Source organism: Catharus ustulatus, chromosome 3 (genome assembly GCF_009819885.2).
Source record: "Catharus ustulatus isolate bCatUst1 chromosome 3, bCatUst1.pri.v2, whole genome shotgun sequence".
NCBI lineage: Eukaryota > Metazoa > Chordata > Aves > Passeriformes > Turdidae > Catharus > Catharus ustulatus.
The window spans coordinates 97,728,680-97,747,665 of record NC_046223.1 but is presented as its reverse complement, the minus strand read 5'-3'; the positions used below and the strand labels follow the sequence as shown (position 1 = coordinate 97,747,665).

General features: G+C 40.5%; 1 protein-coding gene across 4 annotated transcripts in view; it reads left to right on the top strand.

Moving 5' to 3' along the window:
- The window catches only part of ARHGEF10 (Rho guanine nucleotide exchange factor 10), a 110,278-nt gene extending 98,346 nt beyond the window's left edge, over positions 1 to 11,932 (top strand). For all 4 annotated transcript variants that reach the window (XM_033054997.2, XM_033054994.2, XM_033054996.2 and 1 more), the window contains 2 exons: positions 6,031 to 6,153; positions 8,079 to 11,932. In XM_033054997.2, the coding sequence (XP_032910888.1) occupies positions 6,031 to 6,153; positions 8,079 to 8,593 (638 nt within the window). In that variant the 3' untranslated portion in view covers positions 8,594 to 11,932. The remainder of the gene's footprint in view (positions 1 to 6,030; positions 6,154 to 8,078) is intronic.
- The last annotated feature ends 7,054 nt before the right edge of the window (positions 11,933 to 18,986 follow it).

Sequence of the window (18,986 nt, the reverse complement as noted above, 5' to 3'; positions counted from 1 at the left end):
GGGGAAAAATGGAAGTAAGACCTCCCTTATACGTATTTTCTGCATACAAAAATACTTTAAAATTTATCTTTGTGTTCATTGCCATGGCAATAAAACTGCTGATATGACATACCATTAATTTTGTAAAAGAGTTTTAGCTAATTATAGTTCTTTGGTGTCAGTCTTACCCATTTTAGTTCCTCTTTTTTTTTTTTTTCTCAGTGTCTTCACAGAAAGCACACCAGTGAATGGAAATAGAAGTTTATTTTGGGAGTAGGACATTATTACAGCAAATGTTCAAAGGGAGACTCCTTTCTAAAAATGAAATGCATTTCAATTATTTAGCAGCAGCTCTCAGGCCTCTTTATATGACCTCAAAAATGCTGCAATAACAGAAGCTAAAAGACAGAGTAGTAGGAGGTTTACATAATAAAGCAGCAGTAAGGACTAAAGTAGCAGTTTCTTGTGTATTTACAATATATGTATTTGCCTTCATGAGAAATTTTTATGACGTTTAGTTTTAAAAGGAAACAGCTCTGTTAACTTTCTGAAATTCAACAGAAGTTCCTTAATATGCAGAAATAACAGATAAGTAAAAATTCAAGTGGTGTTGAAATGAGAGAAGACATTGGTATAAAAATATTGCTAAGAGTCTTTAAGAAGAGAGATTTAAAAGTGCCAGATTCTGTATAATTTGAAGAAGCTGGACTTTTCATAGGATTTTAGTAGTACCAATCTGTAATACTGGCCTGTTAGGTTCCTTAGAGATATCATCTCTGTCTTCTTTTCAAGTAATGTAAATAAGAGGAATGTTGCTTTATTAAGTTAATGAGTTTTTTTGTTGTTATACAGTATAAGTAAAGGAAAAACTTACTGTCACTGTTAGGAATGGTTTCTGTGAGTTACAGTACTGTACTTACAAGATAACTACAGTAACTAAGAGTAGGAGGATCTCATAACCTTAATAATGGGTTCTCATAGCATTAAATTTTCCCAGTTTTGTTCTTAGGAGAAGACAGTTTTAAATATCACAGCTCTCTGTGTTGTAACGGACAGAATCACAGGGGAGTGAAGTAGCACAGAAGGTGATTGATTGTCCTTATGATTTGGTGAAGTTTTGTAGTGCAAAAAACCAGACTGTGTCTGTCAGATTCTTTTACCTGCTGGAAGTAATTTTAAATCTGTGGCAGTCCAATTCTGAGTATTGGAGATCGGAAGGCTCTCACTTTCTGGAGCTATGGAAGGTCTGTGTGTAGGAATGCAGGACTGGAAATGAAACCTGGGTCAGAGAGGTAACTGTGGGATAGACATTTGGTCTAGACTGGTCTGCACTACCTTTGCTTCATATATCATCAGAAATATTTCTTAATAATGTATAACAAGATTGTGTCATGTAATGAAAGACCAAATGCCATGTGCAAAAGGAAGGGAATGGTTGAGAGGAAGAACATAATCACTGTTATAGATCCAGCTAGCTGTTTATTTCATTGTCTAATTCACTGTGGATTCACAGTACAGCTGGATTGCTTTTAAGGAGCTCAAGAACAGCTCTTTTATCTTAACAGAGGGCATGCTGGGCAGCAGAGGAATCTATTAACATTTCAAGACAAATACACACACTTCACTAGTGTAACATACGTCATTTGTAGAGCAAGTTTATGCTTAAATATAAAATCTGTAGCTGAAGGATCAACAAAAACACTTTTTCACCAGTCTTTGTCACAGCTCACACCAAAAAAAAAACCTCATACTGTACATAAACAGACCACTTGCTTTTCATAGTCACGGTCAGCATTTTATTAAAGAAGAGCCTTAAACATATTTTGCTCTCAGCTTTAAAAGAATTTGCCCTTTAAAGGAGACTACTGTACAGTAATTACTGTGACCTTGATACTACATTGCTCATATGGATGATGATAGGATACCTGTTTAACAAAGAGATTATTTCTGCTTAACTTGCTGTATTCTGTTTATATCCATATATCCTCTAATGGCATGTGTGTTTCCTGGAAACAGATGGCAAAAGCAAAGAAAAAAAAAGTATAATTTCCTCTCTAAGGAAAACCAACTCTACCATGAGGCTTTACAGCTTGCTTTTTTCCCACCCTGCCAGGTTCCAGACCATACAATGCAGTTGCTTTATGATCACTGCTGGGAAATGATAAAAAGATGAGAAAACTTTAGGTCAACCCAATAGATCTGTACAGTGGGCTGGTTTTTTACACTGTAAGAGCAGCATGACCATGTAAAGGATATGCAGCAATGTACTTGGGGTTGACTTCAGATTTATGAGGATTTATCCAGCTCTGGTGGTGGTTGTAATAGAGAACTGAGAAGGGTGAACCCAGAGCAGACCATACACTTAAATATTGTCTTCAGTTCTTGTAAAGTCAAGATCTTGGTGAGGTTATTTTACAGTTTTTAAGTTTTTTCCTCATTGGGACAGTGTGATCTAAAAGTTGCTATTTAAAGATGAGCATTTAATTGGTTTTGGAATATGTTTATTATTTTCCCTTCTTAACTTGATAATTTGTCTGCTTATTACATAATACATTCTGGGGATTTGGATTGACTATTTCTCTCTGAATTTGAAATATATCAAAACAAAAAGTCGGAAAATAACAAAGATAAGTATGATTTCAAACCTTGGCTAGCAGATAAATTAATGTTTTAAGTTGGGGGGGTGGTTTAATCTATATATATGTATATATGTTTTTTTAGTTGTTTTATGTTATTTCAGAGTATCTTCTCAGATGCAGATGTTTCCTGCTTTTCCAAGATTTCACAGCAAACAATTTTTGATTTGACCTCACTGTAGCTGTTTCATGCTTTAGGTTGCACTCAGTGTTTAAAATTCTAAGTTGCTGGCTAATAATTTGCTGGTTTTACCTATGGAAACAGTAACACATATTTGCCAGGTAAAAATTACTGTCTAAAAGTTGCTTCAGGTTTGGAGTATGAAATCATGAATTTAATGCTATCTTTTAAATGCTTAAAAAGCAGTAAAGTTCTATTGTTTAAAAATAGGAGCATCTTGCATCTGCAGGGGATTGAGAGGAAATAGTGTACTTGGAGCTTTTGATAATATTGAAAGTCAAAAAATTGCACTCAAGTATTTGTGTAGTTCGCACAGCAAGCTCTAAGTCAAGCAAACTTTAGCTTGCACTTGCTGTCGTACAACTGGTATGAGAGGACTCACATGTTGTGAATAACTTGAGGGAGCTTGAGCTTTAAATCACAGAATTCATATACTGATTTTGAAAACTCCAGAACACAGAGGTGTTCAGGCATTGCTGTTGGGACTTTTGTGCTGAAGGAGTGCCTTTGTGTGCTTTGTTTTAGAAACTAAATTAATCCCATTATTATCTCAAAAAAACCAAAACAAAAAAACCCCTCCAACACCAAACCAAACAACAAACCCATTAAAAGGGCAAGCTTCAAAAGATTTGTACAGTAGTTTCACGAATACAAGCCGTACGGATTATAAGCCGCACCCCCGGAGCCTCGACAATGTTGCTGTCTTTGTCAATAGATAAGCCGCACCCCGAATATTAGCCGCACTTTCGTTCGTCGCGAGAATCCATGCGCAGCTTTCACAAATTGGCCAATTAGTAACAGGATCGCAGCATAGCGGGCTTTACTGGCTCGGGGCGGGGCCGGGCCAGGCAGGCTCGGCCCGCTCATGGTTGCTGACGGGGCCGGGTGGCCCAGCTCAGCACCACGGCTCGGCGGGGCTGGCCGGGTGGTGCTGCCGCCGCCGCCGGGCTCGCTGGCCCCCCTCTCCCGTCAGCACCGCCCCGCCGCTGCGTTTACGTAGTCGCCCTGCCGGCGGGCCAGCCACTGCCGCCGCTGGCAGGCATGCCGGCCGCCCCCTCCCATCTGCACCGCCGCCGCGTTTCCTCGCCCTGGCCGGCACTGCAGGCCCCCGCACCGCCGGGCTCCCCCACGCTGCTGGCCCCGATTCTGCTGGGCTTCCCCCGCTGCCAGGCAGCCCCACCCGTCGGCCTTCCTGCTTCTGCCATGCTCCCCTGCACTGCTAGCCCCAGTTCTCCCGGGCTCCCCCGCCCTGCTGGCCCGGGCTCTGCCGCCCCCCTGCCCCCCCCTGCTGGCTCAGGCTCTGCCGCCCGCCCCCACACTGCTGGCCCCGCCTCTGCCAGGCTTTCCCACCTCAGCCGGGGCCGGCCGGGCTCCAGCTTGGCTTGGGGCTGCCGCGGGCTCTCACTTCCGTGTTGGCAGCTTTTAGAATTTTGTTAATGTATTAGCCGCCCCGGAATATTGGCCGCACTTCCGGGTTTCCACCAAAATTTTGGTCAAATTGGTGCGGCTTGTATTCATGAAATTACTGTAATTTGTGTACAACATAGACCATCCTTGCTTGTTTAGCTGAGGAGGGATGATGAATCCTACCAGCATGAACACCTATAGTTCATGGAACTCAACATAGAAGTCTTTGAAGGTCTGCACAAGTAGATGGAGCCTTTTAAACTTGTCCTTGTTGCACCTGACCAGGATGAGCTAATCCTGGGGTGCCTTTAGGGTGTTCTAGGTGCTCTTAGGTAGACAGACCTTGGATTCCAGATCTGACCCTATATGTGAGCTTCTTAAAACACTTCATTGCCAGGTTAATATTTTGGTTTTGTAAAGTTCTGTGAGGAAGGATTTGGACTGTGGTCTGCCTCCTGTTTTCCAGTCAAGTGCTTTGGGTGACTGTCAAGCTGCTCCTTCCCTGCTTTCCTAGTGAGTCAGTAATTCATATATTCTTGGATGTAAATTAGCTCAGCTTTGAAGACAAGACAGAAAAGGCATTCATTTGTGAAACACCATAATTAAGATCCTTCTCAAAAGTCTTGAACATGAGGGTTCACTCAAGTTAAATCAGATGCAGAATTCAAATTTTTGACCTGCTAATGAAGTGATTCACAGCTTCAGAGCCATGATGATGGAATGACTGCTCTCTTACATGTAGAGTTAATAATAAATCCAAAAATGTGTATGTTTTGAACCTGAAACTCTTTCAGAGTTTAAATGCTTCTTCCCATAAGCTTAGGCAAAAGTTTGGGCAGATCATGGCTTCCATTTCTGAAACTTATCAAGGCCATTTTGAAAATTCATCTAAACAGCATTGCAAAAACTACTTTGTTTTCATTAGAAAAATTGGAATCCTGTAAACAGTGTTGTAGAAAAGCATATAATCATAGAGCAAGAATCATAGAGTAATTTTGATTGGAACTTACTCTGGAGACTGTCTTGTTAATCCTTCATGAAGAAGGCCTGATTGCACCTTACTCAAGGTCTTGTCCAGTCAAATTTTTAGTACTTTTGCGTAGAATGGAGATCCCACCACCTCTCTGAGCAAACCATTGCAATTTTTGACACCTTTATGGTGACACGGGTTTTCCCTGCATAGAATACAATTTTCCTATGCTCTACATTTGAGCATGTTGCATCTTTTCATATCACTGTGCACATGTGGATAGAGTCTGACTGTCTTCTGTACATCCTTCCATCAGGTAGGTGCAGACAGCACCTCCTTTAATATCTCAGTCCCCTGATCATCTTGATTGCTTTCTATTGGACTTCTTCAAATATACCAATGCCATTCTTATATGCAGGGAGCCAAACTTAGACAGGTGGACACAGCGCTTCTGATAGAGTTTCAAAGATTAAAAACTAGGAGAAAAAAGTAATAGTGAACAGGCTTGAGTCTTAAGTATAGAATGTTACTGAGTATTGTGAAGTGAAATGCCTTTCAGTTTTGTTATTGTGAATATACAAACATAGCTTATTCATAAAAGCATGTTTGCAGAGACAATCTGTGTCTATCTTTAGATGCTGTGGTTCAGAGATTTGGGGCAGAATGTTTCAGAAGTTCAATAATATTTAAATTGTCATGTATGTAAAGTGTAATACCATAATCCAGGAAAATATTTGCCCTAGTGATGAGTGCTTTGCTGAATTGAGATGGTCCAGCTGATTGTGTTTGCCTGAATTTGCTTTGATCTAGGCAAAGGTCATGACTGTTCAGTAACAGAGTACTTGCTAACTCCACAGGGCAGCAGCGTGTCTCTGTGACCAGCCTCCTGGTGTGCCATGGGTTACTGCTGGTTGGAACAAACCTGGGTATAATAGTAGCCTTACCAGTGCCACGCTTGCAGGGGATTCCCAAAGTAACTGGTGAGTGAAATTTCTCAAACAGATCAAGTACTGAAGATGTTGCTTCTCTTCTGCCAGCAACTTAAGTGAACCTGCCAAATTATATGTATTATTTAGGTAAAAGAGCTGTGTGATGAAATTATACTTTGACTTTCCAAACTTTACAGTATTATCCAGATACTTGTCTGGTTTTGTCTCACTTGTCTGAGAGGGGACAATGGCTCTTCTTTAAGAGGTAGGCATTAATCCTGTTGGGTTTCAGCCAAATATCTGGGGATGAGAAGAGAATGCAGACAGTCTTTTTCCAGATTTAGGGAAAATAGGTGCATTAGATTTAGAGACACAGATACTGAAAAATGAGCAGGTTGTCCAACTGTTTTTTTAATAAATTGGTTGTGTTCCCTCATCCCCCAAACTGGAGACTTGGAATATATGAGAGTATATAATTCATATTTTTAACAGTGATCAAGGTTTTTTGCATTCTGGAGAGATGTATTTATGAGTTACTTTCACATTGCCCTGTTTGAAATACAAACACATGAATGCTGCTACATCACTAGACAAATGGTTAAGCTACTAGCAGAAGCAAGGTTTTAAAAGTGTGTTTAATAGGAACTTTTCCCCAGTGTTTTGGGTTCAGAATTCTGCTCAAGCTTCTGTGTTGCAGAGAAAAGCTGGCAGGTTTTATGAGGCAAGCTGTTTGCCGCTTCCTCCAGGGGCAAAAAAAAAAAAGCTTATGTAACTTCACAAAATGAAAATGAAATCCTCTGTGTTCAGCAAAATACGCAGCAATAATCTGTTATGACACAGGATAAACGCTTTGTGAAAATCTAGAACCTCTCTTAGGTGAAAATAAATGCAATTGCAAGAATATGCATAGTTGCAGAATCAAAAAATCTCTCCATTTTCTGTTTTTATTGTTTTGGTTTATGTCATATATTCTTGCATTTATCTGGGATCGAGGTTTGTCAGATTTCACAGATCTAGCAACATTACATTTAGAGATCTATTTTTATAGTCTTTGATAACTGTATTTTGAATTTTAAAACTGTGGCTTTTCCCCATTACATTTCCAATAGTGATAATTCATCTTTATATGATTGTACTTCCGTAAAAGCAGAATGTATTTTCTTACAATGTGAAATGCATTTGGGAGTTAGGGATGGATGTAATGATTTATAAGGTGTTTGGGCTTTTCCCCTTGCTAACCTAGCTCCTTTTCATATTGTAGCTTACGTGGTAGAATGCAATTTTTTTTCTCTCTCTTTTTTTGCTGTGAAAGGCACATCTATTGATACTCTTACAGCCTCTCAATTTGGCCATGTGCAATTTGTTTTTCATGCATTCTAATGATTTTCACTGTGTAAATCTTCCTTGTACCAGCAATATCTCAGATTAAATACATTAAAAAGAATAAAATATGATTGTTCAGTCAATTCCTTATGAATCTGTAATGATAACTAGAAAAGCAGAAGGATGAGTTTTAGTTCCTGTTGGACAGTGTGTATGGGTCTGTTGCAATGAAACAGATGTTCTTATGCTGTTCTGGAGAGGTACAGAGGTAGAACAGGATTGATTTGGGGTACACAAAATATGTGGGGATTGCTGGAGAAAAGTCAGTGTTACGTTTGTGTTGATCCCATCTAAAAAGTCAGCACTATTTCTGTGCTCATGCTGTAGTGAGAACAGAGCACAAAAATACATCATCTGAAGTTCATTATGCCTTATTTCAGCTGATTTATTAGTCCTAAAACACTTGTGGTAGAACACTATTTTTGTACTTATTTTTTTCTGTAAATAGTGTCCACACAAGGCAAAAGACTGGATGCATATAATAGGGCTTTATAAGTTTTGCTATTCTGAGCAAATTTCATGAACTAATTATGGTAGAACACTGTGGTCTGAGAAATTATGTTCTGTAATTGTGTCTTTTCTTTTGGCTCCAGGAAGAGGAATGGTGTCATACCATGCACACAATAGCCCAGTCAAATTTCTTGTAACAGCTACATCTATAAACAAGAAGAACAGAAACAAATTGAGGAGCAGCCTCCCTCCTGGCTCAGAACCTAAGGACGATGACCAAAAGAGCATTCTGCACGGTGAAAGACCAGGCTCTTCCCTTAGTAACACCCAGGACACTGCAGTTTGGCTGGGGGATTCAGTAGGGTCCATTGCACAAAGAAGTGACTTGTCATCATCTTCTGGATCCCTTACTTTATCTCATGGATCAAGTTCCCTAGAACACAGACCAGAGGACAGTAACATTTATGAGCTTTTGAAGGATCAAAATATCTCATTTAAAAGTAAAAGACAGAAATCTAAGAAAATGAAAGCAAGTTCGGTATTAGTAATTTCTGGTGGCCAAGGACACAGAAGAGTGAACAAGAAGACCAAGCAACAGCGACAAGATGAACTAGTGTCTTCAGTGATGGTCTGGCAAATCCCACTATTAAATGTCTAACTGAACTAAATCCAATATTGTTTTTGCTATTAAAAAAAAAGTGTGACATCCTTTTGTGGCTAATGCCAGCTTAGGACCCAAGCAGATAGACTTTATATACCTGGGAGCAGTTTCAGTAGGCCTGGATCACAGGAATAAGGGTGCAAGACAGTCTTCACATACTTGGAACATTCTTCAGTGTTGGAGTATTGGAAAATATTTAGCTATTGGTGCTGTCTTTGATACTTAGAAAAAAAGGAACGGTTAGGGACTTTTAAATGGTTTTAGAATCTCTTACCTTATTTATACTCACATTTATAAATGTCTTAATTATGTTCTATAGCACTTAGGGAAGGCCAGGAAGACATGCCATGATTCATGCTGGTTTCTGCTTACATAAATCAGTTGTTCCTACTTTTTCCAAAGTGACATATTGCATGGAACAGTAGATTTTAACAAATAAGAAAATATTTTTAAATAAGTAGTCTAATGTGAGCTAATATTAATTTGGCAAGAACTATAATAGTTTAAAACTTCATTCCACAAACCAGAGTTTGGTTGGAACAAAACTGGCTAAATTAATTAATCGGTATTTGTTTATTTCAACATAGAACATAGATTTTTTAAAATACTAATTTCTAATGCTCAGTATTTTTGGAAATGTTGCAGTACAAAAAGCACATTATTTTTCTTGTAGGTGCAATGTGTATGTGACCAGTTTTGGTTATACAGAAAGTTGCAAGGATGGCTTCAGGCAAATAGAAAATGCAGATACAGGACAGCTGTGCATTGTAGGGCTGCTAACACGTGCTCCCTCTGCAACTCAATATCAAAGCTAAATATGGATTGTAACATTTTTAAGGAGGCATGCACATCCAGTAAATTAATAATGAAGTTATTAAGTCATTAATTGGGAAGATATATACTAATATAGGAATATCTATAGGAAGTCCAGGTAATCACTGTAAGTCAAACATTAGCTGAGTTGTGCTGTGTCCCCAGGCAAGCATCTGTCAAATAATGTCACAGTGCAACAGCAGAGATGTGGTCATACCTGAGTGGCAAGCACTTGTTTTCACCCAGGTTCAGCAGAGCTCAGTCCTGTGAATGGGTATTGGGAAAGTGGGATGCACAGCTTCATTCCCTCAGATGGGCAAATTGTTGCTTAAAAGGATGAATTCTAAGTAGGGACCTAATCAACGTTTTGTTCATGAATTGATGTATTTCAAGGAAACTTTGAGTTTGGGATTCGTACTGAAATTGCCTGTTGACTAATCTCTGCACATGTGAAATACAAGACAAAGGCTTCAGCTCATAAAGACATTTGTGGAAATGGTGATGAGACACATCCTTCAGTCAAAATCTGATAAATGAAGGTAACTTGTTGAATTGTCACTGGGAACACTCTTTTTCCTCATCAGTAGACTGAAATACAGAGAAATTAGAATGATTAAGTTTCAGTTTTGTTTATAACTCTAATACGGTCCATCAATTCATTAAAATGCCATTTAAGTATATCTGAAGTAGAGCGTTTGTCAGATGTCTTGACTAGAATCAAATAAAACTTCTGGCTACTTTGGTACCATTATTATCCAGTTAGAGGGTGATTTGCTCTGAAATTGTTTCTGCTACTTCTAATTCAAAGCCTTGATTCCACTATGTTTTGTTTCAATCTGCCTAGTTTAAATCAGTGTCAACCATAATGGCAGTGTTTCCCAGCATGTGCCATTTCAAGGCAAACAGTACTAGAGACTGAGGTATTTTGTTGGATATAATAGAAGGATTGGGGTTTTTAAAATGTTGCTGAATTTTATTTTCTTAATTTTGCAGCAGATTTGTGTATGCTTAAAATTTTCAATCTTGTCTGCTTTAAAAAGCAAACCTCTATGAAGGTGACCCCAAATCAGTGTGTAAGTTTGACAGAGCACTGGACTAACATCAGGTCTTCTCTAATGCCTGACACCAGGGAGTGGGACAGAGGGAATGGTGGTGAAGGAAGTCTTTGTCTGCTAAGTGGCACCAAAACAGGCATTTCAAAATCAGATATGCATCCTGATTTCAGAGGCTTTGCCCACATCCTCCATTGAGCCATAATAGCATGGATTTCAAAGAGTCACAAAGGATACTTGTTGCAGATGTGATTGTAGGCTTAGGGTCTTCATTACTGTTTTCTGCTTTTATTCCATGTCTTTTGTGTGTCTTGCAACTTCAGTTGGGTTTTGTCAGTGTTGGCATAGGCTTAGTGTTGGCTTGAGTCCTGGTAGGGTTAAAAAAAAAGGAAAAAAGCAGACTTGCTTTAAGCCAGGCAGCTGGCAACATTTTCCCCTACTTTTCTTCTTCTCTCTGACCTGCCTAGGCTCCCCTGGCTTGATAGATCAAAGCCAGTTTCATTTTCTGTACTCTTCCATAGCTATGGCCCTGGGAGCTGCTCTTTGCCCACTGTGTGGAACTACTACATTGTACAGTTTAATGTATGTATACTGAAAAACAATTTTAAGACTCTTCTGTGTATAAAGCATATATAATCTAGTATTCCTTGGCTACACTGCAGCAAAAAGACCACAGATTTTATTTTGCATGCTCCCTGGGCATGGCATTCCAGTCCCTGCCTTCAGGCCTGGAGAATCACATCTACTCCCTGACAGATCTTGATCACTAGGAGCAGTAAGTAAAGTCCATCAGATGCTCAACTGCAAATCCATGCATGGTGTTATTACAGGATCCTCTAGCAGTAATTCCTGATAGTTGTGGAGACATTTATCTTGTCAGCTGAAATGTAATTTTCTTCAGTTCTATCAATAGAACAGTAAAAACAAAGTACAAATCTGCTCTTCTGAAAGAACGTTGGAGTTTTGCCAGTGACTTCTGTAAGAAGAGAATGGGTCCCTCATTCAATTCCCCTATTTTGAAAATACCTATCTATTTATCTTACTGAGCTGTAAAGCAGAACAAAAGATGTATGTCTGTCTTTAAAAATACATATTCATGAACTAGATTTTAGTCACTAACTGAGCACAAGGTGCAATGTTTCTTTTTGACATGCAACTTACCGGTATTACCTTATTATGAAAACAGGCAGGAACCAAAGTTTCTCTTACAGCTGGCAAATAATCCCTATAGCTGTTGTAGACTGTGCTGCTCAGAGGTTGGATTTTGCTTTCTGATACTGCTTTTCTCGATTAATAGAAGTTACAAAAATTATAGGAAAAAAGGGGAGCAAATGTAACCACTGTGATATATTCTATATATGTTTTCTAACACATAGTAGTGTCTTTTGTAACATGAGCCATAAAACTTGTGTATTTATGTTCAAAGTATAAATTGAGAAAAATGTTGAATAAAAAATATGATAAAAATTAATTTCAGAAAAACATTTCGTGTTGTCATTTTAACTAGAAGGCTAGAATTTGGGTCATGCATATATATATATTAATGAATTCATGCAAGAGAAAATAGGATACATGGTTAAGATGACAAGGATGAAATTTTTTTAGTTTTATATTTCTAGAATTTAAATGCCAGCAAATGCAGTTTCTGAAAATTATGCAGTCATTTCCATCATATGCATCATTACAAGGTTTGATTACTGTATCAATGGACCCAAATAGTGTCTAAGCAGTAGAATTTCTACTATGCTATGTGGAGTAAGCATCAGCACTTGGGCAGCATGCATGCTGCATAAAAATGAGAAGCATTAATTTTGAAAATGAGTATTGCCGAGCAAAGGCTTTAAGAGAGGAAATTAATTTTCAGTTGCTAACAGGCAATTCTTTCTAATTAATCTGCCCTAAAGGATACATACATAATCCCATGATTGTGTTTAAATGCAGAGGCTTGTATTTATCTGACCCAGCAATAGCCTTTTCGAGTGTACCTGTGCTAGTATAAACAAACAAGGGGAGTTACTGAGAACTCTCTGGTTGCTAGGAAAGCGTGCCTTTTTTCTCCTGGCCATATACCACATCTCTTTCTGAAAAACATGGAGTCATATGAGTGCATGATACCTGTGCACACCTGGAGACAGATTCTGTTCCAGTGGGAATTTATTTATGGTGACAGGCTGGGGGATAAAACTGCTTACTGCCTCTTTGAGAGAGGCCTGATCATCGGGAAAGGTTTCCTGAACTGTGGTTTAGTGCTTAAACTTCAGTGTTCCTCTCTCTTCTGTCCTATTTAATTTTCTAACTGCATATAGACAAATTGGTTTTTGTAAAATGCATTTGCAGGTGAGAAATATCAGTCATTTGAAAGGTGCAGCTGTAATGGAGGGTTCTGCATGAGTTAGTCTGCATTGCAATGAGTGATACCATGGAGCTGAAAACAGTATTTTTAGATTGCTTTGCATAGCTTCATAGTAATAATACTTCACATAATAATAGTCCTGTTAAGAAGGCAGATTAGTATCTGTAGCTAGGAAGAAAATAAGTTGAAAAGCATTTGCCTGACTTGAAGCTATATGATGAGTCTGTAAAAGCACACAGATTAAAGCCATTGCTGCTCTCTAAGCCCATGATTAGTCCTTTAAACAATGTCCTCCTTGCAGGTGTCCTGTACCTGTGGTGGTGGAAAATGTCTGTGAGTAAACTGGCCAGGACTAGGCAGCAACTGGAGCACTGAGCTGTGATCACAGGTGTAGTTGGCTGGCTGGGGTTGAGCCTGGCCTGGGCTGCTCCCATCAGACAGCATTGGCAAAGCCACTTACCTGATATATTTTAGGGACTGATTAACTACGTGGATGTAAATTGTGTGGTGCCATTTGCAAAATAGACTTTCTGCCTCTAGCTTCTTGATACTGATGCAACCTTGCATGTATCCATACAACCTTCTCCCTGTGGGATGGTTGCCTAACAGTCTGGAACTTGGGACCGGTCAGGAGATAGAAATACCTACTAGCATAGACTTGACATGTATTATACAGGTACCAGGCTGGTGTGAAGAGTGCCACAGTTAATCTGGGATCATCAGCTGCCTGCAGCATGCCACAGCTCAAAATTCTGGTCTCCTTCCTATGTCTTTCAAGCTGTAGGGGCTTGAATCTACATGTAGTAGAATCTACATCCTGTTTCCTCACAAATGCAGCATGCACACTGCCAGATCTATCTGCTATTCAGTTTGAGAAATCTAGCTCGAGATTTTTCAGAATTAGTTGCTGCTGCCCTGTAATTGTGCTTATTTGATTAATAGTGTTTTCCTTAAAGACATGCCCAGCTGCCAAACTGCCAGAAACACTTTTTTCCTCCTAAAACTAAGAGTCAACAAAGCAACACTGAAACAGCTTTAAAGGATCTGAAAATTTCCTATCAAGTGGAGATTTACTGTGTGACTCCATTTGAAATGCAACAATGCCAATATATGACCAAATGTGCTTCAAGTGCTTTGGCCAAGCTCCATAAACCACACTATAAAGCAGTTAGTCTTTTACAGCATGACCTTCAAAGGTGTTCAAAGGGATTTTTTTCCTCCAGCAAAACAGGCCTTGACAGCAGAACTGCAAGTTCTACTGTTGTACATATTGTTATACTCCAATGATAATCACAGTTATCATTAGTGTATGTCCCAACCTACAAGATGAGCCAGAACACCTAGGATTAAAATGACACATTGGGGGAGATGAAATCATTGTAAGAATTTATTGGAAATACAATTTCAGGTGTAGTTTGACATCAAAAGGTTCAGCTGAGCCTCCAGCAGAGTTTTCTCAAAGCACTGAAGTACCTGATTTCCACTGAAACCTATGTATCTTAAATGCCCAAATGCAGATAACGAGTATGGTTTCAAATTCAAAAAACTGAGCTACAGAGTTATAGAAATTTCATTTTTCATTTCTCTTATTCTACATTGGAGAGAAATTCTGTGGGTTTCAACTTGAGCATCAGGATCACCTTTAATGCGGGTAGAAAAATTGCTTTTGTGCATGCCTTCCAAATCAAATTGTTTAATTTGTTTCCTGTGGGCTCTTCTGGCTTGCTCTATCTTTGTGCATTTCAAGTTGTGGAACATGCCTGCCAGACTACACTAACTAAATGCTTTTTAGTGTTCCCTTTCTAAGGAGGGGTGTTTTTTTTTTACTGCAGAGTTGGGCAGAACAGACTGTGCATTAATGAGGAGGATTGCCCCCAAGATTTGTAAGAGCAACCACTGTTGTGCAGTGTTGGTCAGAGCAGCCTGTGATGCTTTTAATCCTGATCACAAGCAACTGACACCATCAGTTAACTTAAGCTGCATCTGCACTGCTGAACTCCAGAGCACTTCAGAGGCTGCAGACACACACCATGAGGCTGTATCAGGTGGGATCCCTGTGCCAGTCCTTTCCTTGCCTTTCAGGGGAGCAAAGCTGGTTATAGCATACACCAGTACATGATAACATTCCATATGGCATTTGGGGAGAAATGTACAGATAATGAGGTATTTTGCTCACAGGCCATAGTCATAGACACATGTAGATGAGACAGGCAATGGGAACAGTCTGTGGCTGATTACGGCTGGGAAGAAATGACTGGATAAATTCAGCAATGTAAAGAACAAGGGCAGGCTGTATTTTTTTTTTTTGTGAATTCTTCTGGGTTTTATTTTTAGCAAATTAGAGGATGATGCGCACATTTTCTCAATTGTTCATCTAAGTAAATGCTGTGTATTTTAACCTTATCAGATGCTTTCAACCTCATTAGAAGCTGCTCCACTTATTCAGAACACTCTTTTGGATGGCAGAAGTCTGTGGCAATAAGATCTTTTTTCTTATGCTGGTTACTTTTTCTTAAATTAAAACCAATATTGATTTAAATCTGGTGCACAGAAGTATGCAAACTAATGCTGAAGAAATCTTTATTATTTGTTTTTCCTTATAACTACAAGGCTCTATCTGCTACAAGCTGATAGCCCCCATGGTGCAACCAGCACTTTTCTTCCAATTCTACTATCTGGGCATATTACAGGGATGTGTGAAAAATAATACAGGCAGATCAGCTTCACCCTGAATCAGATGTATACAACATATCATGTGTAACATGTAAACAGCATGTATAGGTTTTGTATACCAAATATAAAAAAAGTATTTTAGGCATCTTTTCTCAGCAGAAATACAGTAAGTATTTTGTCTGTTCCAGCAATAGCATCAAGCCAGTCCTTGAGGCTGTTGTATTACAACACCAAGAATCATTTCACACAGGAGTGTTCAGCTGTGAAACACAGGATGAGCAAAAGAAGTCAGGTTGTATTTTCTCTTTGTTTTGTTTCGTCTTTACATGCTGACTTCTAGCTATGAAGCAGATCTCTGGGCACTGCAGAGAACACAGACATCAGCTATTACCACTATGTATCTGATATTCCAGTATCTATTCACAGAAGGAATACCAGCAAGTTTCAACTATTACAGTAATTTCACAACTATAAGGTGCACCCTTTTGACTAAAATTTTCCCCCGAACCCAGAAGTGCCCCTTATAGTCTGGCACGCCTTATATAATGTACAAAGTTGCGAAATTCGCCAACCCGGAAGTGCGAGCCCACAACAGTCCTGAGCCGAGCAGAGCCCACCCGGTGGCGGCATGGGGGCTGCGCCAGCGCGGGGGAAAAGCCCAGGGGTGCACGGGGCTCCCGGAGCTGCACAGGGCTGCCAGAGCAGCGTGGGGAGGGAGGGAGTGGGCTGCCGTAGAAACCGCAAGCCTCGGCTGCTCCGAGCCGCGCCCGCTCCAAGCCGCTGCCACTCCGTGCCGTGGTGAGCCCTGACCGCTCTGTGCCGCCGTGTGCCGCGCTTGCTCTGTGCCGCCGCTAGTCCTGGCTGCTCCAAGCTGCGCCCGCTCCGTGCCGCGGCAAGCCATGACCGCTCCGTGCTGCGGCAAGCCCCGACTGCTCTGTGCCGCGGCAAGCCCCGACCACTCCGTGCCACCGCTAGCCCCAACTACTCCAAGCCGCCCCGAACTGCCGCCGTCCCGAGCTCCGCCTCGGCAGCCGGCGCCTGGGGCGGGTGGGAGTGCCGGGCCCCGCACACGGGGAGGGCACTTGGGGCTGCATTTAAAGGCTACACCAATCTGTTAAAATGTTTCTAATTTGAGCACATGCCAGTAAACTCCAAGATGGTGGGATTCTGTTACTAATTAGTTACTTTGTTGTGCGCGGCACCGATCCTCACTGCAAAAAAAAGTGCGCCTTATAGTCCGGTGTGCCTTATACGATCTACAAAGTTGCGAAATTTGCCGGCTCCCCGGGGATGCACCTTATAGTCCAGTGCGCCTTATGGTCGTGAAATTACTGTATCTGTTCCAGAATTTTGATGCTGCAACATTTATTTTTCCAATACATCCCTGTGCCAATCTAAATCACAAAAAAAAAACCCCACCACCCCAGCAAAACAACCAACAGAGAAAACTAAAAATAGCCTTACCAACAGCTTTGCATGTGCGAAGACACTGGTGGCAAGTCTGTGCAGACATTCCAGTCCTGCCTAGTGTTCTGGACATGCGCCCACAATGTGATGGACTCAGTGAGCGAAGTCTGCAAAGCCTATCTAATTAGCTGGGTAAATAATTGCTGCCATGGTTGCACTACCTGCAGGATTTTACTTTGCTTGCTTATAGCCTGCATATGCTGTGAGCTACAATCTGAGCGTGTTAAAATTCTAGGAAGGCTTAAAGCTTCTTGCTTCATAGGATGTGGAGTGAATATTCCATCTGCATAAAATAATTATTTGGTTAAATTATTCCTAACCACCTTAAATGAGAAGTTCTGCCAAGAATCCACCACCTGAGACTGGAATGATTAATTTTTGATGTGACCTACTGGCTAATTTTGGCTGAGGAGCAGTGCGTTTGCTCCAGCTACCACAATAGCCCAATCCTGCAAGACAGCCTCCAAGCTGGGAATGGCAGCAATGCAGCTGCTGGTGCAGCCAGTTGGAGAAAGAAAATAAATATACTACCTTGCCCTGAAAGAGCATGGCTCTGATAAGCTCTGATCAGATATGCTCTGGATCAGGATGCTGTTTGGTGACCCTATTATGAGAAAAATATTCAGCACTATTGCCTATTTCTGCCCTGGAGACATTGCAGTGTTATGCCTTCTAGAAGGAATACTTTATTTTGCCTGATGTGGATTCAACAGAAAGGTGTGTGAGACAAAAAAAACCTTCCCACTACTATTTCTTCATTTGATGTTTTTATCTTTTTAACCAACGCTTGATAAAACTACATTGTTCCAAACTGTGTTTCCTTTTCATTACTGAGCACCATTGCTGGTACGTGAGAGACACAGAGCATGGGCTGCATGTCCAGAAGGAAGTCTGGTGTATGTGACTGGGCAGGGGCCACCTGAGGTTTCTGGAACAGAGCACAGCCAATGCTTCCCTTCCTGCCTCTACTCAGCATTCTACTGTGGTTGCCCCAGGCTAAGTGCCCCTTGCAGAACACACGATCTCAGCAAGTCCTGATGGCCTGTAGCAGCACTGCAATAATCTATCAGTCCCCTTGAATAACTGTCACATCAGCTGGGCTACAGAAATGCGTGTCATGCACAAAACTATGTGTCATGTAAACTGTGACTCCTGATTTCTTTAGGACAAGGTATTTTCTACACTTGGGACAATGATTCATCTCATGTAATTTAGGCATTTAAAAACTGTCTACAGCTGTACCAGTCTGACTTTACAGCTAATGGAGAAAAATGAGAATACCGAAGGATGATTCACCTCATCCTAAGATAAGATGTCAAAGATAGGTGAGAGAAATTGCCCTTCAGACATAGTTATTCCTGTACATTAATTATAAATGGAGCCTCAGGAACTCAGACTAAATAGGGAAATCAAGCAACTAAAACTAAGATTATTTCTACAATGGGTGTCCCCCCTCCATGAAAAACTGTGAGGCTAATTGATGAGCAGCCTTATTCTCCATGGCAAGTGTCCTGGCCAATGATCCATTGAGCAGCAGTGTTTTGCAAAAGTTTTGCTAAGAGGCCAGCAACTCCTTTGTGTTTGTTTTCGCTAATGGATTTAATGACAAAGGAGCATGGGGAATTGTGAAGAAACTTGGTGGGAAGAACATAGACTGAGTTACAAAGTTAGGGAATTGCTACCCAAAGCTGAACTTTCATAAAGCAGAATTGAGGTCATTTTACCTGATCTGCTTCTGGAAATATTCAGTGAGGGCAGAGGATGAAGTCTGCATGAGCAAAGTGCTACTTGACTTCTCAAGCTAGGATCTCCATAGGAATTGATTTTGCATAGGTCTTCTGCTGGTTCCAGCCACAGGGGCAAGGATGGCCCATAAAAACACAATATTGCTACTTCCTACCCACCACTGGTTTTCCAACTGTCTCCGCAAACAATAACTCAGACATCTCTGTGTGCTGAAATCATACTGGAATGTGATGTGGCAATTAAACCTGAAGAGAAGCTAAGAAAATCCAGTAGTGTTTAAAATTGT